The sequence below is a fragment of the Anthonomus grandis genome, chromosome 5, assembly GCF_022605725.1.
Source record: "Anthonomus grandis grandis chromosome 5, icAntGran1.3, whole genome shotgun sequence".
In the NCBI taxonomy this organism is placed as follows: domain Eukaryota; kingdom Metazoa; phylum Arthropoda; class Insecta; order Coleoptera; family Curculionidae; genus Anthonomus; species Anthonomus grandis.
In genome coordinates, this window is record NC_065550.1 from 36,530,363 (window position 1) to 36,551,587 (window position 21,225).

The 21,225-nt window shown below is 32.5% G+C and overlaps 1 protein-coding gene across 2 annotated transcripts in view; it reads left to right on the top strand.

The window, feature by feature from the left end:
* Positions 1-21,225, top strand: part of LOC126735947 (eIF-2-alpha kinase GCN2) — a 62,573-nt gene that overhangs the window by 20,220 nt on the left and 21,128 nt on the right. For both annotated transcript variants that reach the window (XM_050440073.1, XM_050440072.1), the window contains exons 11-18: positions 166-320; positions 377-654; positions 7,826-7,972; positions 8,508-8,657; positions 8,712-8,844; positions 11,946-12,085; positions 12,141-12,280; positions 18,573-18,709. In XM_050440073.1, the coding sequence (XP_050296030.1) occupies positions 166-320; positions 377-654; positions 7,826-7,972; positions 8,508-8,657; positions 8,712-8,844; positions 11,946-12,085; positions 12,141-12,280; positions 18,573-18,709 (1,280 nt within the window). The remainder of the gene's footprint in view (positions 1-165; positions 321-376; positions 655-7,825; positions 7,973-8,507; positions 8,658-8,711; positions 8,845-11,945; positions 12,086-12,140; positions 12,281-18,572; positions 18,710-21,225) is intronic.

A 21,225-nucleotide genomic window follows, 5' to 3' on the forward strand; every position in this document is an offset into this window, starting at 1 on the left:
GGGTAATTGGTATTACTGCTGTAAGTGATTAAATTTAATCATTCGTGCCCTACTATACCCCACTCCTAATATTTTAACGTTACTCCCTGAACTTTCCGGGAACATTCAAATATTGGCAGTATTTCCACGAACTAAAACACTAACCTCAATTTCCTGCCGCTCTAGTTCACATTGAGCGACGACATAGAAAAACTCGCTCCGCCAATGAAAAACATCGAAATATCCGTGACGTATGACAGTAAATCGCACGCCCCGTACGACGACGAGTCCTCCGAGGATGATTCCAGCGACGACGACGAGGACGATCCCTTTACGGGAAAGTAAGTGGCACACTTAAAAAAAAAAAAAAGAAACCTACACATGTTTTTTTCTCAAGATTCCATCCAGAGTCAGATTCCGACTCGGACCTGATAGAATTCGCGAGAGGTTCGGGAGAGGGCACCACCACCTCCTCATCGTCCAAGAGTTCCGCACCTCCGGATGAGGCGCAGGGCCCCCTCGAGCCCGCTTTACCAGAGACCGTCCTACAGATCGACTATTTGTACATCCAGATGGAATTTTGCGAGAAGAGCACCCTGAGGAGCGCCATCGACGATGACAACTTGTATTTGAACGAGGACAGAGTGTGGAGATTGTTTAGGGAAATTGTTGAAGGTACGTTTTAAATGGGGGTGTAAAATGGGGTTTTATGAATCCAGTGCTTTTTGTTTTATTTGATTTGATCTGTGGTAGTTTTTGAGATATTTGGGTTTTTTTGGGTGAGGTTAATTACTTGGTATGGATAGGCAAGGGTTTATAGTTAGAACTATATCTAACAAGTACATTTTTTATGATTGAAACGTATGCCTAAAACTAAAATTTACAACCGTTGGTTAGATTAGTTCTTAGATTATATTAAATAAGGAACTAAAGTTAAATGCATATGGGATTGACTTTTTTTGATACTTTTATAAAAGGTAAAAACCCAAAATCTACAGCATCACAAGTACATTTAATAAAATTACATGTTTCGCTCGACTAGAGCATCATCAGACCATAACATACACAAAACACCTAACGTCACTAACGTGTATGCTCTAGAAAGCTAAAGATAGCATAATTTGTGCTCACAGACTCACGAAAGCCAAACTGCTGAAGACTCAATAGGCCAAACCTATTTAAAAATGAAACTGTCCTCACCCTAACGAGCCGTTCCACTATCTTGGCTAAAGTAGGCAATAACGGTATAGGTCTAAAGTTAGAAAAAGGTAACTTGTAAAGAGGAACAATCATTGCTGTTTTTAAGCACTCTGGGAAAACTCCAGATATAAATGAAAAGTCAATTGACTCGGCCAAAACTTGCAAAGCAAAAAGAGGTAAAGCAGAAAATATTCTAAGAGAATGACCTGATGAACCCAACCTGATGAACTCTTATTCTTAATATTAACCATTAACTGTATAAGCTCCTCCACACTTGTGGGGGCAAAAAAGAAAGATTCGGCTACTACCACATTGTTAAGATAGCTCCTGGGATCTATTTTTTGTGAAATATTGGCTGCAAGGTTACTAGCAACATCACAGTAGAAGGAATTGAGGACATTGGAATCTAAGGTACTAGGAATAACCAAGGCATTATTTTTGCCCCTTAGCTCATTTAAAATCTTCCAAGACTCTTTTGCTTTATTGGAGGAACTATATATCCTCCTTTGAAAGTAGGTCCACTTAGCCATTTTGATTGAGTTTCTGTAAATCTTGCGGTATCTATTATAGTAATTTAAAAATGTTGCATTGTTCATAGCGTATTTCCTAATGTAAAAAAGGGAGCGCATATTTTTCCCAGATACTCGTAAACCCTTAGTATACCAAGGTTTTCTATTTCGTTTTTTAATATTGACAACAGGAAAAGCAGTGTTAACATTGTTTAATATACTATTTGATGAAAGCTATGCAGTGGGTTAACAGTAGTCAATACATTATTCCAATTTGACATATTGCAAGGCAAAGAGAATTTGCGGAAATTAGCTCTAGTATAAAGTGTACCGCGTCTAAACTTATTCTTATTAGCTGCACTATTAAGCTTTACCAATCCCACTATTGCCTCATGCTCAGACAAACCGGCATTGATTGTTGTACACTGATTTTCGTGTTGGTTCAAATTCGTACAGAAGTAATCTATCAGTGAGGAAGAAAATGCTGAGATCCGGGTTGGCTGATCCACGTGCATCTTAAAATTAAATGAGTTTAACAGATTAAAAAGCATTCGAATTTGTCTAGAAAATTTACATCAAGATCGCCAGTCAGAATCAACATCGCATTAACCGGAATTTCACTTAAGAGGATCTCAAACCTTTCTGAAAACAAATCTAAATTAGCAGATGGAGATCGATACAATCTTAAAATATACAAATTTAACAACTGAATAAATTAAAGTTGAATATACATATAAAACTATCCTAGTTGAGGTAATTTCGTTCTTCAATCAGCTTTTTTAACATCTAGATAACTCGAAATCAGGATCGAGGGGTAAATATCTGGGGATTTATGGTGTACACTCTAAAGGATTTATGGGATTTATTAAGGAATTATAAAAATGTTTGGGGATTTATCGCGATTTTTGAGGATTTACGGGGATTTATGGAGATTTATAAAGAATTACTAAGGATTTACAAGGGATTTAAATCATCTGTTTATGTTTGATGCATGCGCATCACATATTTAACGTGTGGCAACAAGTCTGAAACTAGCTAGCTGCCGAGTTACACCGAGAGTTACACGTGAAATAGCATTGTTAAATACACGTTCGCATCAAGACAAGTTAGCAATTATACTAAGAATATTATCGAACGAAAAGATGACATGGGATTGCAACTACAAACTGTTCTGGACAATTTTGAGGCAAATTTAAGTAATCAAGAACCCAGATGTCCAGATCATACCAACTCACCAAGCCAACTGTTGACCTGGTTGTTTGACTTATCTGTAAAAAATTCAAGCCAGTCAAAATATCGGAATGCATATAATGACCCAATAAAGTACTACTCGTTATATTTATTTTATGTAGGTGGACGGTTACTTTATGAAACGCTTTACGAAAATATGAGAGGCAGTTTACCATCTATAAGCTGTTTAAATAAATTTATTGCCAAAAATTCTTTAAACATAGAGGAAGGATTTTTTTACTATGATGGCATTTGTACGTTTATGAAGCAAAGAAATTTACCTAACGTTTTATGGATCAGCGAGGATGCAACTAGAGTAACCAGCAAAATTGAATATGATTCGAGGACTAATAAGTTGGTTGGTTTTACTATGCCATTAGTAAATGGAATACCTGCAAGAGACTCGTTTTTAGCAACATCTGCAAAAGCAATACAGGACCACTTTAAAAACGCTACCAGGTCAAATTATGCATATGTAATTATGGCCCAACCCACATCACAGAACGCGCCAGGATACTGTGTTGCAGTGTTTGGCACAGATAATAGATTTACAGCAGCTGATGTTACAAAACGATGGCAGCATATAAAATTAAATTTTAAAGAGCAAGGTGTTATTGTATTGGGTTTTGGCTCAGATGGGGATACACGTCTTTTAAAGGCAATGAGACAAGGCCCTAAATTGTGCTGTACCGAAGTCCTGCTACGATCCAAATGGAGGTGGTTTCAAGCAAATTATAGTACAGAAGATGGTACTTCTTTATATTCTTATGATGCTGATGATACTGATGATACTTTCTTATATTCAAGACACGGTACATATAGCAACCAAGTTACAGACTAGACTGCTTAACCCTAAAATCAAGTTAAAGTTCGGTAATGTTTATGCAAGTTCTTAACAATTGGAGCAATTAATTGCAGAGCACTCCAAAGACAAGCACCTGTTGACATATTCCGATTTAAAATTAGAAGATAAAATATGTTCAAATAACGTTATTAGCTTATTAGAGCAAGATTCAGAGAATTCAGGTACTGTTGCCTATTTGAAATTGAGCTACTAGTTTGTTTTTAGATCACAAAATGGATGTCAGAAGTAGAATCTATTCAATTTGGTACTGCGTTTCCTTTCTTAGAATTTGGCGTCAGTGGCTTGTAAAAAACAAATACAAAATTGGAGAATATTTTATCTCATCTGAATTAAATGCCCACTCACTAATTAATATTATAATAAACATCCGTGAAAATCCACTTTTGTCAAGCGACATGTTCCTAACAGTACTTTTTGGAAGCCAGAATTGTGAACAAACTTTCAGGACTACCAGGTCTATGACCTCCATATATTCTACAGTGGTTAATTTCAGTGTTAAAGATATTTTGGGGCGTTTAGATAGAATCAAGACAGTAAATCATATTATACATGATCTCAAAGATGTCATTGTATTTCCAAGGCAAAAGAAACATCAAGAGAAAATTAATATTGTCACCGAGAGTGAAACAAATTTGCTAGGAGTTACAGATCTAAAAAACTAGATATAAAAAATAAAATATAAATACTACAGATACTATGATAGCTGATGCAGTAGATCGTGCAATGCAAGACGGTCTAATATGTGCGCAAGAACTGGGCATTTCTGTCGAAGAAAATAATTTGTATTATTCCGCAATTCCACCAATGACAGACATTGTAAAAGATGAAAAGTCCAGACGACGAGGAGGAGATGCAGATAGATGATAATATAATTGACATTAAAGATGACAATTCATGCAATGTTTCACTCGAGATTTCACCTAATGAGCTTCAACACTACAATTTTACTTCTCTACCAGTAGAAACTGAAGATTTTAATGGCGATGACTTAAACAATCCAAATAGCCAGTTATTTAGAGATTTATGCGATATATCTCGTATTGGAGTTATGGATAACCTTATTTTGAGAAATTATGATCAAAAATTAATGGATGAAAAGATTGAAGAGGGTCCATATATCAGAGTCACTACTATTGCTGATAAATCAAAAATTATCAGAAAGTCATCGCTCTGTTGGTTGCTGGAGGAAACTAAAAATAGGGTTAGTACAGACAGACTTAATCGTTTTGTCGTAAGAACTACAGGAAGACATGAAAGGACTAAAAAAGAAGGAAGGAAAAAAAAATTATCAAAATCTCCATCAAAATATGAAGAAAAATACAAAAAGAGAAGTGAGACAGATAGCTCAGATAGTTCGGAAGATACCTCGATCATAAAATACGACAGTCCTGATACAGAAACATTTTCTGAAGATGATATCGATATGGAAACTAATGTAAATAAAAAGAAAAACCTAAAAGAAAACGCACAAAAAGATTTCCCCTACAAAAATTCTAGTTTATCCCTCGGTTTATCCGTAATTTTAACTTCAGTAGAGACTGATAAATTTTATGCAGTATATTACGACAAAGGTTGGTACACAGAAAAAACGAAACGCTTCTCTTAAATAAATTTGGAGTCCCTGCAAATAAATATTTAGTTGGTATATGCCAAACAACTGTGTGTTTAAATGAAATATGATAATTATTTCAAAATATTTTTTTTAATTATTTGAAGCAAACAAATATTTTTTTAAGACAAGAAACCCAATTTTTATTTAGACACACTGATTATTCCGGTTAAATAAATTATTTAGTTTTAACAACTATACATTTATTTGGGGGACTGTTCTTATTTATTTAATTTAAAACCCTAGGTTATTATAGTCCCAAATAAATATTTTTTTCAAGTAATAAGTTTTATTTGCCATTATTTGATTAATATTTTACGCAACCAAATATATATTTAACACAAACATTATTATTGTTTGTTTGCCACACATATTTATTTGATATAAATACACTGACTTAAATAAGAAGTGGCGAAGCAAAAATATTCATTAACTTTAAAATTTAAGAAATTTTTAAATTTTTTAAACAAATTGGTTTACAATTTGTTTAAAAGATCCTAAATTTTAAAGCAATAAATACTTTAGCTTCGTCACATTTTTTTTGGATTTATATACGTAGTGTATACTTATATAGTTTGCCTTATATCTTTAAAAAACATAATTTTTTTAGGAACGTGAATTTTACGCTCTGATGAAATACAAGTAAAAACAGAAAAAAAACACCTTTTGGGTAGAACACATTTTTATTATTGAACAAAAACAAAAACTCTTACTTATTATATAAGTATAATTAAGGCTATATAAAAATTAAAAAATTAAGCCACAACAAAAAAAAAACTTAAAACTTCTTTGGAATATATAGAAATAAACAAAGGTCTATCATATACTTATACATAATGGGGCTATAACAAATTCAGCCAAAAATAATAGGTATGTGGACAGAGTCATACCGCCAAATTACTAAGATAAATATACTTAATAAATTATTCAATAGAAAATCCCAAATAAAGTACCTATTTTAATGAAAATTGCATCAGCCAATATACCTACATAAGATACATAATATTATATATTAGTAATAAATCTAATTACCTCTAAATACAGGCCATAAAGAACTTAATTTCCAATCATTCAAGAGGCCCTCCATCATATATATATTTTATATAATCACAAGTCACTATATATACGACAAAAAGAGTGAAAACACGTTTTATTTTAATGCGGGATCGGGAGTAGCGTCTGCCTGTACCCTGTACTATGCATAGCGCGTTGGCGACTCTACCAATACGACACGACGCGACGTATACGAACAACCTGCTTTGAGTGCTTTGCCAGTTTCACCCCCTTCTTTTTTTAAGAAGTCTGCGACGCAAATAAATAAATATTTGCCACAAAATCAGACGGCTTGCAACAAAAAGATATATATTTAGATCTATTTTGATTTCAAATATATTTCATATAAATAATTATTTATTTGACATAAAAGAGTTACCGGAAAAATGAAGCAAACAAATTTTCCAAAGACATCAAACATTCTTAATTATTCAAATAAAATAAATATTTTTTACCTAAAACATACGCAGTTTAGTTGAAAAAAAAATGGTTTATTCAAATAAATATTTATTAGGCAAATTTTCTCCGTCTTTTTTCTGTGTATGTTGGAAAAATATTAAGAAATATTGATGGCAATGCCGATAATTCTATGGTAGAAATGACATTTTTAAGACAAATGAAACGAAAACGATATGAGTTTAAATGGCCTGGGAAACAAGACATATCAAATGTAGAAATACAATATATTTTTTTCGGACCTATATTCATAGAGGAAAATGAACTGAATATTTTCCACATTGGTAAAGATGTCTTAAAGCAGATTAATATTAGTTACAAAAAGAAACAGCAAAACTGTTAAGATATTAGTTAGTTTTAAATGTTTGTTTACCTGTTATATCTTACCTCGTAAGGGCACTATTTAAAAATAAAAAAAATTAGTTTTTCGTATGCGTCTTATTTTATGAAAATCCATCTCAAATCATAAAGGTATTGCTAAATAAGTAGTGTTTATGCTAAATATCTAGTTAAAAACTAAATAAAAAACAGACTATATTAAACAAAATTATCAATTACTAAGGTTTTATTTCGAATTTATGGGGATGTATGGGGATTTATAGAAAGTTATGGGGATTTATGGAATTTTTAGAGGGATTTACAAGAATCTATGGTGATTTAATGGGATTGAATAGCCAAAAAGGAATTATGGTGTACAACATTCTGGGCAGATATTTACCCCTCGATCAGGATTAAATGCCTTAAACCCAAAACAAACGTTATAGAGCGATTTTAAGACAACAAGATACATTTTGTCCCATTTAGTTATCTCGATCGGAAATATTTCGATTCTTGTGCGCTTAAGTGTCCTTTCTCTTGCCATAATAACACACCAAATAGAGTAAAACTTATTATAACAATTTATTGTTGTTGTTTCCGTTGTAGGTTTGGCTCATATTCACTTACAAGGTATGATCCATAGGGACCTGAAACCGGTCAATATTTTCTTGGATTCGTTCGATCACGTTAAAATTGGTGACTTCGGGCTGGCCACTACCATCGCCATACGGTACAGACAAGGAGAGATTGGCGGTAAGTCAACAATTATCAGATTAATAAGAGACATAATTACTCTATATTTATTTCTGGTATAAAATGTCTAATTAGGGCAGGGAGAAAATCTATTAATACAACTAATTGACGGTTAGCATTAAATACTAACGTTTCACTGCCTGAAAATGGTTTTGTTACTTTATTTTTGGGCTTCAACTGCTTGAAAAACATTACTCTTTCCAATCAGTTAAAGTCTTCTTCTTAGGATTGTTATGCTCTTTGTTTTTGAAAAGGAACCTGCCTGGAGAACGTTGTTTTTTTCCAGGCAATTAAAATTTAAAAGAAATATCGACAGAAACTTGGTTTTTACACTTCAACTGCAAGAAAGGAAATAGATCTGGAAGAAATCAACTCATGTTATCCTTTAAGGCCTGATTCTAAAAACTTTTTCCATAAAAATTGATTAACATGCTCGTATATTTACATTACGTTTCGCTCGTTTCTTCAGACTTGAAAATAGTAAAAAATAGAACATGGACAAATATATAACACAAAAAAAAAAAACGTTTTTTAGCATCAGCAAGAAGCCAAACCGAATGCTTAAGGGAAGACCTGGCGGACGAGAGTAAAACCGGACAAGTCGGTACCGCATTGTACGTTGCGCCTGAAATTAACTCGGCCAGCAGAGCGGTTTATAACGAAAAAGTTGATATTTACAGTTTAGGTAAGCAAGTTACTGTTATTAGTTGAAGAGACAATTAGTGCGAATTATTTGTAGGAATTATCCTGTTCGAGATGTCTTACAGGCCCTTACCCACTGCCATGGAAAGAATTAAGGTGCTCACCAAGTTAAGGATGAAGGAGGTGCTTTTACCGGACGATTTTTGCACTAAAAAGCAGTTTTTAATTAAGTGAGTCTATTTAGCAATATTGACGTTTAATATTGAATCGTTCGACTGAATTAATTTAATTAATTAATTTGGTGGTTGAGCTGAAAATTTTGTTTGAGTATAATGTGTAGTCTATTTGAAGAACAATATCATTTAATTACTTTCAGAACATGATGATAAATTAATAGAGTTCAATCAAAGTAATGAAAAAGTGACGGGAGGAATGCAGGACAGAACTAAAAAAGTTCTGATATGTTAGCAATTATGGAAAATTTAACCATTATTTCAGAAAACTGAAAATAGCGAGAAGGGGCAATTACCAGGAGCTGAAGATCGCACAGAAACGACTACTCATCAAGTAAAAGATTTATATGGAAAACAAGAAGCCAACAAAAACTCCTGATGATGAAATACGATGATATTGACAAGGATTGATTATTCAGTTGATCAATAGCTATACGAAAAATTAATAAATGACTTTAACATTGTTAAAAATAATTAGGAAGAGTCTGAAATAATAGAGAAACTTACGTCAAGGCACAGGGGTATGATAAAGCAAGCTGGACCATTAAGTAAAACAGACAGTTCTAACTAGGATTGTAATTTTGATAAGAAGTCACGAAATTATAAAAACATTTATTTGATTTGGAAACTTCTAGTTATACAAACGGTATAACTGTTGTGGAAAAACCTCTTGTTTTAGACAAAGATAATGAACATATAAGTAGGAAATAAAAGTCTGAAAAGTCCAGTCTGAAACCAAATTGTTTGAATTTAACAAACAATTTGGTTTCAGACAGTAATCACTTGATGATTAAATCTGATTCAATAAATGAAGAACAAATGGATTAAATGCCCAATAAAAAGGATGATGATCTAAAGGAGAACACGAGAAGAGAGTCTACTGATTTACTACACTCCACTTGAACTACATTTGAAACAATACTCTATGATTCAAAGGAGACCACAAGAATCCAATAAAATTAGAAGGAGAAAACCGTAATAAGAGTGATTAATATGTTATTAAGGAGAGGTGAATTAATCCAGTGATCCTGCAGGATCATTTTTACCAACGTAAAAATATTTGAGTTGCTTGTCATTTTAGTCGTAATTACCCATTTAAGCTACGAAAATGCTGAAAAATCCGAGCACATTACGATAAGATCAGATAGCTATTTGATCAAAAACAAATACTAAGATTAGTATTCTTACATCAAACGCTTAAGCCACGATGACAGTCTCTCGGAGTTTAGGGGCTCACCCGAAACCGGAAGTAATAGGTCACAAATTCGGACGTTTCAGCAGTTAGTTGGACCTAATATTATGGCAGGAACGTGTGGTCAAAAAAAACTGAAGGGGAGTCTGTACGTTTTCTGGAAGTAACTGTGTTTCATTGGATAATTAAAACTGTGGACTATTTCTGTATCGTTTGGTACCACTGGAAATATGATACGTTTTATACTTTTCAAGTTCTATCACGGATTTTTAAAGTTTCTTATTGAATTAAGCACATTTGTCTTACAGTCCAAAAATGGTCCAATTTGAATAGCTCTCAAGCGTTTTCTTTAACGTTTTTGAAATGTTTAATGTTTTTTGAATCATTTGGTATCACTGGAAATGTTGTATGTCTTAGAGTCTTCAAACAACGGGCTTTCAAAGTTTTTTTTTAATTATCCATGTTTGTCTTACAGTTTGAAAATGGTCAACTTTACAATTTTTTTTTTGGAAAAACTAATCGTTTTTAAATATGTTCTTTAATGTTTTTTGACTATTTGGAATCTTCTAAATCGTTTGGAACTACTGGAACAGCCGTATGTCTTATAGTGTCCAAACTGCGGATTTTCAAAGTTTCCTATTGAATTATGCCTATTTGTCTTACAGTCCGAAAATGGTCCATTTTGGAATTTTTTTTCTAGGAAATCTAATAACTTTCAGAAGTTTTCTTTAACGTTTTTGAAATGTTTGGAACCTTTTTAATAATTTAGTATACTGGAAAATCCGTTATATCTTATAGTTTTCAAGGTACGGATTTTCAAAGTTTCTTATTAAATTATGGATAATGGTCTTATAGTTCGAAAACGGTCCACTTTGGAATTTTCTCCTGAAAAAAATAATAATATCAGTTATAATAATGATCGAATCGTGATTGAAATCAAGGTCTCTTTGTTGTACAATCCGTGTTTAAATACCATATATTTTCTAATTTTAATGATTCAAAGTTTGGCAACAATTTTTACTATAAATAGTCAAGGATTTAGTTTTAAATTTGTACTAAATTCGTCCTTATGCGTGATTAGGGGCCTTTATATTCAAAAGAGTCTCTTTTTTTGTACAAAAAGTGTTAAAATAGTAGGAATTTCAGACTATTGATCCATTCTTAATATAAATAATCCATTCCAAGTCCATTCTAATTTGGGACAAAGATATATAAATGAGAATTCAATTTTCTTCTTCCTTCTATATCATGGTTTTATTTTATTCATAGTGTCTGGATCGACTGGAAATTCGGATTTTTCACGTTTAATTAGTCCAATTATAGAAGAAAAATATCTCTTTATTTCCATCCTCCTCTAATTTGTGAATTAGGTTAAAATATCTTCCAGGCAGTTAAAGAATATATCTGGGGTTATATTCTGGAGAGAGAAGGGAGAAATTTTTTATTCATTCCAGGCAGTTGAAAAAAGAATAAAAATGCGTCAAGTTCCTGGAATACTGAAAAAAATGAGTTTATTGGAGTCAAAAAGAAATTTTAATAACTGGGAGATACAATGGGGACAATAGGTGTGGTAATCGAGACAGCACGGGTTTTCTTTAAGTGATAAGGAGTTGAAAGTTGAAATTAGGCACGCATGTGTAACTCGTTATGCCCTTTAATAACTGTCATTATAAACCAGGATTGCCATTAAAAAAATTAATCGATTACGTTATATCTTACATTTGAGATACACTGTAAAACATTTTTTTTACATTAAAATAAAGGCAATTTAAAATACTAATATATTTCACAAAGAAAAAGAACACCTTTGATTAACTGAATCTATTCCAAGTTAGAGACTAATATTGTAGATTTTATAACATACCAAAGGTAAAAACCCTTAAAATAAATTATTGTATTCATTTAGGTGGCTACTGAACCACGACATCGCCAAACGTCCCACCTCCTTGGAACTGCTCCAATCCGAACATTTACCGCCTCCGATTTTAGAGGATCGCGAGCTACAGGAATTAGTGAGGCACACCTTAAGCAATCCCCAATCAAAAGGTACGAAAAATTCCCCAAAAAAATAAACACTTCGTTGCTCCCATTGTATTTTTAGGATATAGGTTTCTCATCTCTTCGTGTTTCAAACAAACCATCACGCCGGCCCAAGACATCACTTATGATAGGGACCCTGCGAATCCAATCTGCTCGAAATCTTTGAACCTGTACAATTTCGTGAGGGAAGTTTGCGTCAAGGTAATTGAAACAGACCTTCTCTTAACAAGAAACTGCTTGTTTATTTAATCTTGGGAAAGAAGGTATCTCTTACTATTAGGAGTTATCTGAGTGAACGGCAACGAATTCAAAATTCTAATCAAATGCGTCCATGTTCAAAGAAGCTAACCTAGTTTACATACTCAAAAACATGATTAGGCATATAAAACAGTAACAGAAATAAATATATACGTTAAGGCTATTACATATGTTGACAAACTATTGCAATTTTATATGTCATTTGGAAATTTATTAAATACTTTTAGACATATTTTCAAGGTAAAATTTTTTGGAAGAGTTAATCTAGTATGCAACAAAGATTAAGATGTTTAAAAATAAATAAACACACGGAACAGTTAAAGTCTCAAGTGATCATGGCATACTATACACAATCTAACTGATTTTTATCCATTAGTATAATAGGAAAAAACAAAAAGTGAACCAAAAAATTAAAATATTTCTATATCGCAAGGAACAGTTCTGGACCCTATAATTTTTTTACAAAGTTCCTTATGGCTATTGAATTATTTAATAGTTTGCTTATTTCCTACGCTAATGATACGGTTGCTATATTTGGACTGAAATTAAGTTGGCATTAACTCAATTACAATGTGGTTGGATTGCCTTAAATTCACTTTAAACTTCATTAAAACAAAATGTATTGCTTTTACTAATACCGTAAATAAACAAATTTAAACTGTCCAGGCGGTTGAGGCTAACGGTATAAAATATCTCATATTATAATGTATAAACATCTAAAATGGGGTCCACATACGAGGGTGGTCTCAGAATTACCCGGCCTGACCTAGAGATGTCGGGAGTAGTTTGAAAAATATCAGTACAGGGTGTTTCACTTTTTTGTAGCAGGACTTTAACAGTATTTAGAAAAATTAATTTTAAGGTCGGTTTCTCATATAAATATTGATCGTAAAATTTTTTGTTTCTGAGATACAGGGCGTCAAAGTTTCCCAAAAAAAAAAGTTTTTATTTTTTAATATCAGAACTATCAAAGATATTGAAATCAAAATTGGTATAAACAATTCTAGGATGAGGGGTCATAATCGTAAATAATGTCATCTTTCTACGTTGGCCAGTGGCGGAGATATGACTAATTAATAATGTTAATGTGACGAAAAAAGTAGCACGCCACTGGATTAAGTCGATTAAACGATCATTTCTAAATAGTGCATTTAATTGTAAACAAAAATGCCCTCTTGATATTTTTTCGTATCTGACTCCGTTTTCTCCTCAAATTGGGTTGTAAAAATCACTTAAGATTTGAAGATAAATTTATTTCAACCGTCTAATAAATCGCAACATAGAACAATACCACAAATGCTTATAACTTATTTATAACAAACAACAGATTACAAGAACACAACAAACAATTAACAAATTTAAAGAGTTCGAAATGTGAACCATTTTCTGCAATACATAATTCACATCGACGAATAACCGAACGTGAAATGTTATTTAAAAATGGTACATTTTTAAATATTTCATTATTATCATTACATTTCATTAAAAGCAATCCTAATTCTATTTATAAGGTCATCCCTTGTTGGAACAGGTGTCGCATACACTCTTTCTTTTAAAAATCCCCATACTGAAAAGTCTAAGGGGTTTAAGTCTGGGGATCGTGGAGTCCAACCAGTATCCAACCAGTTTCGCACAATTCTCCCATAATGCGCAGGACAACCGTCAAGCTGGAACCAACTCCGTCTCCTTAAATTTAAAGGAATATCTTCCCACATATTCGCATGCTCCCGTTCTAAAAATTCCAAGAAGGCTGCAGCATTTACCCGTGGTGGCAAAAAATAAGGTCCAAAAAGTCGATTGTCATAAATACCAATCCAGACATTAACACTAAATTCATGCTGGAAGTTTCTTGGTCGAATTCCATGTGGATTTTCATGCGCCCAAATGTGCTGATTATGGAAATTGACCACTCCACGCCGAGTGAAGCACGACTCATCGCTCCATAACACGTTATTTAAAAAACCTGGAGTATTATTAGCTGCATTAAGAATCCAACGACAAAATGCAGTTCTTTGTTCTTCATCTCCTGGTTGTAATCCCTGAACAGGCTGCAAATGATAAGGACGTCTATGATCCCGTCTTAACACTCGGTAAACACGAGAAGCTGAAATTCCTAAACCAGCGGAAACTCTTCTAATACTTGTTGTAGGATCTCTGTTGAACTCACGCAAAATTTGTTGCCTATTTTTCTCCATTCGAAAATTTACATTATTTTCATTTCCTCGTACATTGCCTAAACCATTCTCAATAATTTGTCGATGGACTCTTACAAATACTGAAGGATGTGGATGCCTTCTAATCGGATATCTGCGCATATATTCTCGGGCTGCTTCTGCGGAGTTTCCATTTGCAACCCCATAAATAAAGTGGATATCCGCTAACTCTTGATTTGAAAACATAAATGGCATTTTGACACAAAAACGATCAGAAGAAATAAACAAATAACACTTTTTGAGAACGCAATTGCAATTAATACTAATATGACACGATAATACTAATATGACATTTACATTTTATGACACTGTTTTTATTTCATGGCACACTATTCAAATTATTAAAATAAACTAATATAAATAACATTTCACGTTCGGTTATTCGTCGATGTAATTTATGTATTGCAGAAAATGGTTTACATTTCGAACACCTTCTTTAAATTTGTTAATTGTTCGTTGTGTTCTTGTAATCTGTTGTTTGTTATAAATATGTTATAAGTATTTGTGGTATTGTTCTATGTTGCGATTTATTAGACGGTTGAAATAAATTTATCTTCAAATCTTAAGTGATTTTTACAACCCAATTTGAGGAGAAAACGGAGTTAGATACGAAAAAATATCAAGAGGGCATTTTTGTTTATAATTAAATGCACTTTTTAGAAATGATCGTTTAATCGACTTAATCCAGTGGCGTGCTACTTTTTTAGTCACATTAACATTATTAATTAGTCATATCTCCGCCACAGGCCAACGTAGAAAGATGACATTATTTACGATTATGACCCTTCATCCTAGAATTGTTTATACCAATTTTGATTTCAATATCTTTGATAGTTCGGATATTAAAAAATAAAAACCTTTTTTTTGGGAAACTTTAACGCCCTGTATCTCAGAAACAAAAAGTTTGACGATCAATATTTATATGAGAAACCGACCTTAAAATTAATTTTTCTAAATACTGTTAAAGTCCTGCTACAAAAAAGTGAAACACCCTGTATATTAGAAAGTATACAATCTATAAAGCATATGTTGCAAGTTTGAAGACTTCACGTTGTTTAGTATTTCTTTGGAAGCCATCAATAGTGAACGTTTTAAGTAAAATTGATCATCGGTATGTGATACAATACTTACTAACCATACCAACCAATATAAAAGCTGAACTGGATTCTACTCTGGATGAGTCTGCTCCTTCAAAAAATTCAAAACAAATTTATTTATCATGAAGGTAAATAAATAATCATATACAAAATTGTAGCATAATAATATACATATGTTGTACAACCTACCAAATACATGATAAATAGGACCATGCCTCGATTATAGAGAACCGTTTACACAGGTTGATCATAAGATAGAACCTGTGTGGCATAGCCCTTCAAAAACCTTAAAAGTAAAAAGTAAAAAAAAAAGATTTTCTTAATTAATCGAGACATGCATGTGTTAAGTATCATACTTAAGTATTTAAGTTAGGCGAAGCAGGCGGGGGTTCTGGATATGCAGGAAAGGTAAATTAATTAATATTTATAACAATAATAAGTAGACAGCAATAGAAGATCGAGCGGCTGAGCTCTTTTAATTTTTATTATAGATTAAGTATTGTTTTTTTGAGAATCAAGCAGTTTATTACGAATATATTTTTTATATGCAGTAAACGGAAAACTTTTGCAATTAGCCGGAAGTCTAGGTTGAGAGGCGACAAAAACAAAAGATTTTTGAAAATTTGTTGTTCTATGTTGTGGTATTCTAAATAAATTTATAAATCTAGTGTTATGCTCATGAAGAAAATTTGTAAAATTGTTAGCTAAATATAATGGCTCCCTAGTTTTTATAACTTGATACACGAAGGAATACATGTGATATTTTCTACGATTTTTCATATTTAGAATTAAGTTATTGTTTAAATAAGGAGAAATGTGACTTCTAAATGGAATTTTGTAAGAAAAACGCATACAACAATTCTGAAGTTTTTGTATTGAGTATACAACATCACAATAATCAAATAAGGATAAAACAAGTGTGTTACATAAAAAATATTTAGTTTTAGCAGGTAAATGATTTTTTAAGCCGTAAAGTTTTCTTAAGCGCATGTATGCAATTTTGAGCTTATTCTTTATATGTGTTTGAAATGAAATACCGCTATCAATGTATACTCCTAAGTTTTTGACCTCTCGTACTACTGGTAGCTGCTCATTACGAATTTTTGCATTTAAAGTTGTTGCTGCATTAAGGGCGTTCTTTCGTTAACAACGGTAAAATATTGGGTAGCAAAGTTTAAACGAGGCCGTACGAGCTGCCAAGACGAGCATCGCAGTGGTCGACCACGATGAGCTGATGACTCCAGAAATTTTAAAGAAAACTCACAAAGTGGTACTGGATGATCGTCGACTAAAAGTGCGCGAGCTAGCGGACATAGTAGGCATTTCAAAAAGTGCGGTACATCGCATATTAACTGAAAATTTTGACATGAACGAAAGCTGTGTGCAAGATGGGTGCCGCGTTTACTCACACTCGAGCAAACTCGAGTGTCGTGAAGATGTTTCATTCAATTGAGTGTTTAGCGTAATTTAATAGCAACAAAGCAGAATTTTTGCGTCGTTTCATAACCATGGATGAAACACGGGTCCATCACTTCACACCTGAGACGAAAGAACAATCAAAACAATGGACTCCAAAAAAAGAACTGGCTCCAAAGAAGGCGAAAACCGTTTCATCTGCCGTGTCGGTTTTTTGGGATGCCCGAGGAATAATTTTCATTGACTATCTTGAAAAAGGTAAAACTATTAACGGTGAGTATTATGCGAACCTATTGCAACGTTTGAGCGAAGAAATCAAGCAAAAACGGCCGCATTTGGTTAAAAAGAAAGTGTTGTTTCATCAAGACAATGCACCAGCTCACTCACAAATCCGTTATTGCAATGGCCAAAATTAACGAATTAAAGTTTGAATTGCTACCTTATGCACCCTATTCGCCAGATTTAGCCCCCTCAGATTATTTTCTGTTTCCAGACTTAAAAAACTGGCTCAGTGGTCAAAGATTTTCCAACAATGAAGAAGTGATGTCTGCAGTTAATGGCTATTTCGAGGCGCAAGACAGTTCTTATTATAAAAAGGGTATCGAACTTATAAAACATCGCTGGGAAAAGTGTATAGAGCTAAAAGGAGATTGAAAAATAAATAAATTTTTTTCCAAAATTTTCGTTTTTTCTTTCTTGGGTCGGGTACTTCTGGGGACATCCTCGTATATTAAAACTAACTAAAAATATTAATTAATACTTAATTAAAACATGTTAATCTGTTCAATAAAATTTTAGTAGTCCCATATAAAGTACGGCGTAATTGTGTCTGAGGGGGAGCCTATACGAAAACTCACTTTATTCACTTCGAATTATACAAAACTATATTTTAAAAATCTTGTATTAAAAAAGGAAGATACTCTATACAATTATTGTATACTAATAGTGGATCTCTTTTTATATAAAACGTATTTGCTTATAAAAATTAGAAAGTAAGATAGCACGTTAATCATTCGCATGAAACTATAATATGTAAACATTCATTTATCATTTAACTTAAGGAAGTTTTACTTAAGCTGTAAACGGTGTATTTCAACTAACTAGAAAAAATTTGAGGCATTATCTTAAATTGTGTTAATGACTAGGACAATAGACAATAGATAAATTAATCCTAAAATGCTACCTTGTGCATACACTTACAGCATTGACGAGCTAAAATTAGCATTGCTGTACAACAATAGTGGAACTATAGACCGTTTGTTTGCTTTCAACATCTCTGATGCAATAATGTCAAATGCTTATATAGAAATGACAAAAAAAACACACTTTATTATATCATAAACATTTGTCACTTATTTTGACACACACAAAATAATACTACTGTTTCTTTCATCAATGTTTTAAGTGGATACACAGAGGTTTAGTTTACTAGGTGCATCCATAAACTATTAATTATTAGTAAGTACGTTGTATTTAACATAAATAGTGTAATGTGGACTTCAATTTTAGACTTTTAAACTCCACGGCGGCCAAAACGTAGTCACCCCCCTGCTGATGCCCCAAAGCAAATTTCACGAGGACACCGAGTCTTGCGTTCGACTGATGACCCATATCGGAAACATCGTGACCTTGTCCCACGATCTCAGGTTGGTATCTATCAAAATAGGGATTTTACCATAAATGTGTACTGTAACGGACTGTTCCAGTATTGGTTTCGTATAAATCAGGGTTTTGGTATTCCCTGTACACACTGGTGTGGTAAACAGTTTTTTTTTTTTGAGTAGGTTTAATGTAAAAGCGGTTTGTGTATAAATATACACTCTTTTGGAATTTGTTAGTGTGTGATGTGAAGCCTTTGGCCATGCATAAAGTCGACTTTAATACAGTCCTTGTTTTTTAATAGTATATGATATTGACAGAACTTTGTACTATTAAGAATATACTAGAATCGATTTTATTTATGAGAAAGTCATCTTCTAAGACACATAGTGGTTTTAATACAATTATAAGAGTACAAATTTCTGTGGACCTTTTAGACTATATATATAGTTCAGAGTTTATTTTCGAAATTGTACTAAAACCGACCTGTCCTGAAAGGTTGTAACACAATTCAAAAAAAAATTTGTTCTATTTATAACATACAAAATTCACAAAACTTTGTATTACAAAACCATTAAAACTGTATAAACCACCACGCAAATCTTCCATTTCACATATTTTTCTTTCATTCGATGTATTTGAGAAATACCTTAGCAAAGAAAATAATAGTAAACTATAGAAAATTCATCCCATGTAAATTTTTTGACCACCTAAAAGGATCCCCGCTTTTCGAGCGAGGATCCATCGGTGAAATCTGGCTGATCGCTTGGCTGGGTTGCAAAATTTAATTCGGCGGCTGCGACTCGGCTTAGCAACGCAATATTATTTTTGTTATTCGCTCTTGTGACGGACGTAATTCTGTTATTTTTTTTTTATTTTTTTTCATTGGTTCTGTAATACATAATGTCGGGCAATCTATGCCAATATTGTGACTGTAGGCGAACTAAAAGAGAGAATCCTACGTTAAAGATATTTAAATTTCCTTATAAAAATCCAAGTATTTGCGAACGTTGGATTTTAAATTGCGGAATTTAAATTAAAATTAAAAGTCCTAGAGTTCTATAAACATACTTAACCTTAACAGTGCCTTAGTAAGTAAGTACAGGGTGTTCCATTTAAGAGAAAAAACGGCATATTTTTTGACTTTCCCGGTATATTTAAAAAAATTGAAGATAGCCAATCGACGTATTTTAACTCGGAGAATTGGAAAATCGTAATAAGAAAACAATTCCATAAAAAACAAAAAAGACTGACGACATTGTTTTCTTATTACGATTTTCAAATTCTCCGAGTTAAAATACGTCGATTGGCTATCTTCAATTTTGTAAATATACGGAAAAAGTAAAAAATATGCCGTTGTTCCTCTTAAATGGAACACCTTGTACCTAAAGTTCGTTTCATGGGTCTTTAACTGTGGCTCCTAGAAGAGCCAGGTATAAATACGTGTATTTTTACGCAAAGTTACAGCTGAATACCTGTGAAATGGACATCACCTACAATCTATATCTATCTCAAGTTTTAATTGGGAACTATTCGGCAATGAAAATTACAGTTAACCAAAAAATATAATTTTCTGACTTTTAGGTAAATGAAAAATGTGTAAAGTGGTAAAACTATGAGGTGATGTACAAAGTTAATTTTTGAATACTGAAAATTAAATTTAAAGAATAAAAATATATAATACCGGTTTAAATAGTCAAATTACAAAACAATAATTACTTTGAGATAAAACCTTAAAAATAGTACTATAACAAATAATAATAGTTATTTATTAGAGTAAAATAGGCGTTTTAAAATTACTGCCTTCGCTAAAGCTCGTGTATTAAACGTCATCATTTTACTCCCTATTAATCATTTTACTGCCTCATCTGTAAAAGTCAATAAAGTGAACTTTTTGAGTGAAGGCGAAAAATATATTATTTTATTTTATTATACTGAATCTTCTAATCTTGACCAACTTTAAAGTATACAAACTCAAAAATGAGTGAATCGTCGAATTTAGATCATCAGGTTGACAAAAAATATAAGTTACGCTTTTCCTTTTAAATAGGTAGGTATTATATGATACCGATTTTGGGGAAGTTTGAGGATCGTTAATATAAATATTTTTGATAGAATTTCTCTTTTGCGCGCCATCGTTTTTTTGTGCTCATGCAGTTTTGTATACTTAGTGTTGCCATTGCTAAGTGGGACACAGGAAATCCCATGTTATTTTTTATAGGGATTGGCTTTCCTCTTTAACTTAGAGAAAAAAGTATTAAAATTTATTAAAGAGCACTAAAATCTACAGCCTATAAAATATCACGTCACGCACAGACATTTTTTACTTATTTAAATAGCTTAAATCTCTACCACTTGTTACTTTGATAGTCAAAATACCTTTGACATATATATCAATTCACACCGATTCTGTGAGCTTTATCAAGCTTTATAGCCAAAAATCTATATAAAAATTAAAAAATTATCTTTTTTTATTGCAATGTATTTACAGGTAACAACCAACATTTTTTTATCTTGACTAGTGGACCGTTAAATAAGTTTGTTATTTTATACATGACTACTG